Source organism: Melopsittacus undulatus, chromosome 27 (assembly GCF_012275295.1).
Source record: "Melopsittacus undulatus isolate bMelUnd1 chromosome 27, bMelUnd1.mat.Z, whole genome shotgun sequence".
Lineage (NCBI taxonomy): Eukaryota > Metazoa > Chordata > Aves > Psittaciformes > Psittaculidae > Melopsittacus > Melopsittacus undulatus.
The window spans coordinates 9,948-17,897 of record NC_047553.1 but is presented as its reverse complement, the minus strand read 5'-3'; the positions used below and the strand labels follow the sequence as shown (position 1 = coordinate 17,897).

Sequence of the window (7,950 nt, the reverse complement as noted above, 5' to 3'; positions counted from 1 at the left end):
CGCCCGCCGCTCTGAGCCCCGCGCGGAGGCTCCGCCCCCTTTTATCACCTCCGGCGGCGCATGGCCACGCCCCCCCGGCGGCAGCCAATGGGAGGCGGAGGGCTGAGGGGAGAGCCAATGGGGAGCGGGGAAGAGGGCGGGAGCTGAGCGGGGATTGGACGGAGAGGGAGGAAGGGGAGGGGGGAGCGCTGTAACGGTCGGCGGAAGGGGCGGGGCTTGAAGGTTTAAAAGGAAGGGTTGGCCAATGGGAAGAGGGGGACGTGCGTGAGGGGGGAGGGACTTCCGGTGCGAGCTGGGAGGCGGGGTTAGGCTATGACGGGCGGCTCGAGCAGCCAATCAGAGCGCGAGATTCGGGTGGTGCCGTCAGGAGGCGACCCCCCCTCCCCCCATCGCCCCGCCCCCATTGGACACGCCCGAATGAGTCACGTGGGCAAGAAACGTCACTTTATTCCCCTCCCCCATCGCCCCTCCCCCCTCTGGGGGGGGGGAGGGGAGGGATGGGGAGGGGGGAGGGGCTTCGAGGGGGGCGGGGCTCTAAGGCACGTGGCCCCTCCCCCCGCCTCGCGCAGGGGTCACGGGGGGGGTCACGGGGACCGCCCCTCCCCCATTGTATGGCTTCGATCTGGGGGGGGGGGAGGGGCTGTGACGTCACGGAACGGGGGGGTTACGTCATCAGAGCACAGGGGTGACGTCATCGTCGGGGTGTGACGTCATAAAGGGGGAGGGGTTAAAACAGGAAGTCTCTCTCCCCGGGTTGGGGGAGGGGAGAGAGATGTGACATCATCAAAAGAGGCCCCGCCCCGTGACGTCATCCGGACGGGGGGGGCGGGGCCCTGGCAGTGAGATCGCGGTGACGTCATCGGGGAGTGCACAGTGCTGACGTCATCGGGCGGCTGTGACGTCATCAGCCGCCGGGTGTGACGTCATCGAGCGACGCCATTGGCTGCCGCGCGGGGGGGGCTGTGACATCATCATTGGCTGCACGGGGGGGGGTGGGGGAGGGGGAGGCGGTGACGTCATTCAGCCCGAGGTTGTGACGTCACCGTGACGTCATCAGCTGCTGCCGGTCGGGGCCTGTCATTGGCTGCCGAGGGCTGTGACGTCACTGCCTGATGGGGGTTTCCCATTGGACGATCCCAAATCAGATCCCAATGGGGGGAGGTTCCTATGGGATGATCCCAAAGTGGATCCCAATGGGGGGGGAGGGTCCATGGGACGATCCCAAAGTGAATCCCATAGGGGGGGGGTCCCATCAGGTCCCAATGGGGGTGGTTCTTATGGGATGATCCCAAATCAGATCCCAATGGGGGGGGGGTGGCTCCCATTGGACGATCCCAAAGTGGATCCCAATGGGGGGGGGTTCATATGGGATGACTCCAAATCAGACCCCAATGGGTGGGGGGTTCAATGGGACGATCCCAACTCAGATCCCAATGGGGGGTTTCCCATGGGACGATCCCATATCAGATCCCAATGGGGGGGGGGGGGTCCCATTGGATGATCCCAAAGTGGATCCTAATGGGGGGGGGGTTCCCATTGGACGATCCCAAATCAGATCCCAATGGGGGGGTGTCCATGGGATGATCCCAAAGTGGATCCCAATGGGGGGGGGGGTTCAATGGGACGATCCCAAATCAGATCCCAATGGGGGAGGGGGGGTTCAATGGGACGATCCCAAACTGGATTCCAATGGGGGGGGGGGGTCCCATTGGACGATCCCAAAGTGGATCCCAATGGGGGGGGGCGTCCCATCAGATCCCAATGAGGGGGGTTCAATGGGATGATCCCAAAGTGGATCCCAATGGGGGGGGGTTCCCATTGGATGATCCCAAAGTGGATCCCAATGGGGGGGGTTCAATGGGACGATCCCAATGCGGTTCCCAATGGGGGGGGGGGGAGGGGAGGGGTCGGTGTTTCCCCTCCCCCCCCCCTCACACGGTGACCTCGGTCCTGCTCCCAGTGCGCATGCGCTGCCCGTGGGGGGCGGGGGGGGGCACCCCGGGGAGGAGCTGGAGCTCGGCCGTGCTCTGACGCACGAGACGCCGGGGGGCGTGGCCAAGGGGGGGAGGGGGCGGGGCCGGGCCGGGGGGCGGGGCCGGCGGCGAGGGGGGGGAGGAGCCTCCGGGCCTGGCCACGCCCCCCCCCCGGCCCCAGGCTGCTGTGGGAGGCGGCGCCGCGGAGGGAGGGGCGTGGCCTGGGGGAAGGGGGCGGGGCCCGCTCCCTGGCCACGCCCCCCCGCGCGCGGGGCATGGTCCCGCCCCACCCCCCACCCCCGCCCAGCAGCAGCTCCTGGGAGAGCACGCGCCGGGGGGCGGGGCCAAGGCGGGGGGTGGGCGGGGCCAGCGGGAGGGCGGGGCCAGGGGGCGGGGCCCAGGACGGGGCCCAGTAGCTGCCCCAGGGGTCGTCCGGGTCACGGTCGGCTGCGGGGAGAAGGTCACGTGAGGGGGGGGGGGGGGTATAGGGTCACGTGACTGACACGTGTATGGACATGGGACATGTATGTGTATAGGACATGTATGTATAGGGACACGTGACTGAATGGGACACGTGTATATGGACATGTATGTATATGGGATGTGTATGTATATAGGGACATGTATGTGTATAGGGACACGTATGTGTATAGGGACACGTATGTGTATAGGGACATGTGTGTATAGGACATGTATGTGTATAGGGTCATGTATGTGTACAGGGACCTGTATGTGTATAGGGTCATGTATGTGTATAGGGACATGTGTGTGTATAGGGTCATGTATGTGTATAGGCACATATGTGTGTGTATAGGGTCATGTATGTGTATAGGGACATGTATGTGTATAGGGACATGTGTGTGTATAGGGACATGTGTGCGTATAGGGACATGTATGTGTATAGGGTCATATATGTGTATAGGGACATGTGTGTGTATAGGGACATTTATGTGTATAGGGACGTGTGTGTATAGGGTCATGTATGTGTATAGGGACCTGTATGTGTATAGGGTCATGTATGTGTATAGGGACATGTATGTGTATAGGGTCATGTATGTGTATAGGGACATGTGTGTGTATAGGGACCTGTATGTGTATAGGGTCATGTGTGTGTATAGGACATGTGTGTGTGTATAGGGACATGTATGTCCATGAGACACCTGTGTACATAAGGACACGTATGCAAATCAGAACACGTATGCAAATCAGGGCATGTATGCAAATGAGGGCACATACATAAGTAAGGCCACATATGCAAATAAGGTCAGGCAGGTAACTAAGGTCACATGTACAAATAAGGTCACATGTACAAATAAGGTCAACGTATACAAATAAGGGCAGGTATGCAAATGAGGAGTTGCACGCAAATGAGGGTAGACATGCAAATGAGGGTGGACATGCAAATGAGGTGGGTATGCAAATGAGGATGGGTATGCAAATTATGGGCAGTATGCAAAGGAGAACGTGTATGCAAATGAGGATGGCTATGCAAATGATTGTGGACATGCAAATGATGGTATACATGCAAATGAGGATGGGTATGCAAACGAGGGAGGGCATGCAAATGAGGAGTGTTATGCAAACGAGGGTTGGTATGCAAATGAGGGTGTATATGCAAATGAGGTGGGTATGCAAATGAGGGGCGGGGCTCACCCAGGCGCCGCAGGGACGTGCACCTCCCCAGCTCGGGGGGGGGCGGGGCCATCGTAGGGCGGGGGGGGGTGCGAGAGGTTGTGGAAAGAGCGGGAACAGCCCAAGGAGCCCGGGCGGGGGGAGCGCCAGTCTGGGAACAGCCATAGAGAGCAATGGAGACCCCATAGAGACCCATAGAGATCAATGGGGACCATAGAGATCAATGGGCACCATAGAGATCAATGGGGACCCATAGAGATCAATGGGGACCATAGAGATCAATGGGCACCATAGAGATCAATGGGGACCCATAGAGAGCAATGGGGACCATAGAGATCAATGGGGACCCATAGAGACCATAGAGACCCATAGAGACCCCATAGAGACCCCATAGAGAACCATAGAGACCCATAGGGACCCATATAAACCCATAGAGACCCATAGAGACGCATAGAGACCCCATAGAGACCCCATAGAGACCCAATGACCCCCCCCATAGAACCCCCCCAAACCCCCCCATAGAGCCCCATAGACCCCATTTATTGCAACCACATAGCCCCCATACACCCCCATAACCCCCCATAACACCCCTATAGCCCCCCATAGCCCCCTATAACCACCACATAGCCCCACCATAGCGCCCCATAACACCCCTATAACCCCCCCATAGCCCCCCTATAATGCCCCATAGCCCCCTATAAACACCACATAACCACCCCATAGCCCCCCATAACCCCCTATAACTCCCCTATAACCCCCCATAGCCCCCCTATAATGCCCCATAACCCCCTATAACCACCCCACAGACCCCCCATAGCCCCATAGCTCACCCAGTGTGGCCGCCCGGTGCTCGGGGGTCCCCATCCCCAGGTGGACGTAGTTGTGGGGGCCTGGGTCTGTTAATGGGGGGGGGGGGGGTCATTAACATGGACCCCAATGGGATCCCCCCCTGTTGACACCAACGGACACCCCATTGACCCCAATGGGATCCCCCTATTGACCCCAATAGGACCCCCTTATTGACCCCAATGGGATACCCCCAATTGATATCAATGGTACCCCCCCCATTGACCCCAATAGGACCCCCAATATTGACCCCAATAGGACCCCCTCGTTGACCCCAATGGGACCCCCCCATTGAACCCAATGGTATCCCCCATTGAACCCAATGGAACCCCCCCATCGACCCCAATGGTACCTCCCCATTGAACCCAATGGTAACCCCCATTGACACGAATGGTACCCCCCCATTAACACCAATGGTATCCCCCATTGACACCAAAGGTACAACCCCATTGACCCCAATGCCCCCCCCATTGAACCCAATGGTATCCCCCATTGACACCAATGGTATCCCCCCATTGACCCCAATGCCCCCCCCATTGACACCAATGGTACCCCCCCATTGACCCCAATGCCCCCCCCATTGAACCCAATGGTATCCCCCATTGACACCAATGGTATCCCGCCATTGACCCCAATGCCCCCCCCATTGACACCAATGGTACCCCCCCATTGACCCCAATGCCCCCCCCATTGAACCCAATGGTATCCCCCATTGACCCCAATACCCCCCCATTTACCCCCTAAGCCCCCCCCCCAGCTGCCCTGGACGGTGCCATAGAGGCTCTTGGGGGGGCGGACGGGTCCATTGTCGGTGGGGGGGGGGGCGAGGACCCCACTGCTGCTGCGGCGCTCGGGACGGACACCCCCTGCCTGGTGCCTGAGCACGTCCATGAGAGCCCTGGGATGGGAACAGTGATGGGGATGGATCCATCCCATAATATCCCATCATATCCCATCCCCATCCCATCCCATTGATCCCATCCCCATCCCATTGATCCCATTGATCCCATTGATCCCATTCCCATCCCATCCCATTGATCCCATTGATCCCATTCCCATCCCATTGATCCCATTGATCCCATTCCCATCCCATCCCATTGATCCCATTCCCATCCCATTGATCCCATTCCCATCCCATTGATCCCATTGATCCCATTCCCATCCCATCCCATCCCATTGATCCCATTCCCATCCCATTGATCCCATTGATCCCATCCCATCCCATTGATCCCATTCCCATCCCATTGATCCCATTGATCCCATTCCCATCCCATTGATCCCATTGATCCCATTCCCATTCCCATTCCCATCCCATCCCCTCCCCCCCCCCCATCCTCACCTTCCCCCCCCCTCCTGCCCCCCCCCCCCTCCCCTCCCCCTCCCCACCACCGCCTTGGCCGCCGCCGCCGCCAGAACGAGGCTGAGGACCCCGCACACCACATACGGGGTCTCCCCTCCCCCCCCCCCCCCCCCCCCCCCCCCCCCCCCCCCCCCCCCGTTGTCCCCAATGGGAGGCGGGGAGCGGAGGGAGGAGGAGGCGGCGGCTGTTCCGCGCGGGGGGGGGGGGGCGGGGGGAGGAGGGAGGCGCGGGGTCACGTGAGCAGCGGCGCTGTTCCAGGCGCCGCCCCCGCTGCGCGCAGCAGAAGCGGTAGTGGCACGTGCCGCAGCAGAACCGGAAGTGACCCGTGGAGCAGTTGAAGGCGTGGTCGTACTGCCCCATGACGTCATAGTAGCCGTGGCACAGTTCCGGCGGTGACGTCACCGGGGGGGGAGGGGGGGAGGGGGAGGGGAGGGAGGGGAGGGGGAGGAGGAGGAGGAGGAGGGGGAGGGGGAGCATGGGGGGTAATGGGGGTAATTGGGGGGGTAACTGGGGGGTAATTGGGGGTAATTGGGGGGGTAATTGGGGGTAAATGGGGGGTAATTAGGGGGTAATTAGGGGGTGTTAATTAGGGGGTAATTGGGGTAATTGGGGGTAATTGGGGTAATGGGGGGTAAAGGGGGGGTAATTGGGGGTAATTGAGGGGTGTTAATTAGGGGGTAATTGGGGTAATTAGGGGGGTTGATAATTAGGGGGTAATTGGGGTTGGTAATTTGGGGGTAATTGGGGTAATTGAGGTTGGTAATTAGGGGGTAATTGGGGGTAATTGGGGGGGTGGGTAATTGGGGGGGTGGGTAATTGGGGGGGGTAATTGGGAGTAATTGTGGGTGTTAATTACGGGGTAATTGGGGGTAATTGGGGGGGTGGTAATCAGGGGGTAATTGGGGGGGTGGGTAATGGGGGGGTAATTAGGGGTAATTATGGGGTAATTGGGGGTAATTAGGGAGGTTGGTAATTAGGGGGTCTCTAATTGGTGGTAATTGGGGAGTCCTAATAAGGGGGGTTTACTAATGAAGGGGGTAATTAGGGGGGTCGTTAACTAGAGGGGCCCTAACGGGGGGTAATTGGGGGGGTTACTGGGGGTCTTAGTTTAGGGGTGAGGTGATGGGGGGGGGGGTCCCCAATTGGAGGTAATGAAGGGGGGTCCCTAATTAGGGGGGGGGGATGTGGGGGAGGGGTGATGGAGCAAAGGGGGGGGGTCTCCAGTTTAGGGGGGGGTGATGGAGGGGGGGGGGGTCCCTAATTAAAGGGGGGGTTAATTAAGGGTGAGGGGTCCCCAGTTAAAGGGGTCCCCAATTAAAGGGGTTCCCCAATGGGGGGGTCGTCAGCGTCACCCCCTTTGGTTCCTGTTGGGGGGGGGGAACAGTCATCCCCGTTCCCAGGATGCTTTGCGCCCTCCCCATCCTCCCCGTTGCCAAGGCAGCATCGTCGTTGCTATGGCAACGGGGCCATGGCAACCGTGGGCCAGGCCCCGCCCCCCCCCCCCCCCCCCACGCTGCCTCCTCCCCCATTGGCACACATTGCTCACCAGTGTCACCCATTGGTCACCAGTGTCACCATTGTCACCCATTGTCACCCATTGTCACCCATTGGTCATCATTGTTACCCATTATCACCCATAGCTGACCATTGTCACCCATTGCTCCCCATTGATGCCACACTCCCATTGTCACCAGTGTCACCAGTGTCACCCATTGCTCACCATTGTCACCCATTGCTCACCACCGTCACCCATTGTCACCCATAGCTGACCATTGTCACCCATAGCTGACCATTGTTACCATGGTCACCATCATCACCCATTGCTCACCATTGTCGCCATTGTCACCCATAGCTGACCATTGTCACCATGGTCACCATCATCACCCATTGCTCACCATTGCTTTCACACTCCCCTTGTCACCATGGTCACCATTATCACCCATTGTCACCCACTGTCACCCATTGTCACCCATAGCTCACCATTGTCACCCATAGCTCACCATTGTAACCTATTGTCACCTATTATCACTCATTGTCACCCATAGCTGACCATTGTCACCCATTGTCGCCCATAGCTCACCCATTGTCACCCATTGTAACACATTGTCACCCATAGCTCACCACTGTCACCCATTATCA

The 7,950-nt window shown here is 59.2% G+C and overlaps 1 protein-coding gene across 1 annotated transcript; it reads right to left on the bottom strand.

Annotated features, from left to right (window-relative positions):
- Positions 1-3,172: 3,172 nt before the first annotated feature.
- On the bottom strand, positions 3,173-5,415 carry LOC117437785 (protein shisa-7). Its single transcript, XM_034072418.1, has 3 exons — positions 5,189-5,415; positions 4,436-4,501; positions 3,173-3,756 (listed from the first exon to the last, which is right to left on the bottom strand). Exons 1-3 carry the CDS (start codon positions 5,385-5,387, stop codon positions 3,623-3,625), a joined length of 399 nt encoding a protein of 132 aa, XP_033928309.1. The 5' UTR covers positions 5,388-5,415; the 3' UTR covers positions 3,173-3,622.
- Between the last annotated feature and the right edge of the window lie 2,535 nt (positions 5,416-7,950).

What these genes read in the sequence shown, in the direction of transcription:
- LOC117437785 (XM_034072418.1), bottom strand. Translation starts at nt 5,387, where the DNA reads ATGGGATGGATCCATCCCCATCACTGTTCCCATCCCAGGGCTCTCATG. An exon ending in CTGGGGGGGGGGCTTAGGGG is followed by an intron (nt 4,502 to 5,188) that starts GTAAATGGGGGG and finishes CCCCATTAACAG; the next exon opens with ACCCAGGCCCCCACAACTAC. An exon ending in GCACCGGGCGGCCACACTGG is followed by an intron (nt 3,757 to 4,435) that starts GTGAGCTATGGG and finishes GGCTGTTCCCAG; the next exon opens with ACTGGCGCTCCCCCCGCCCG.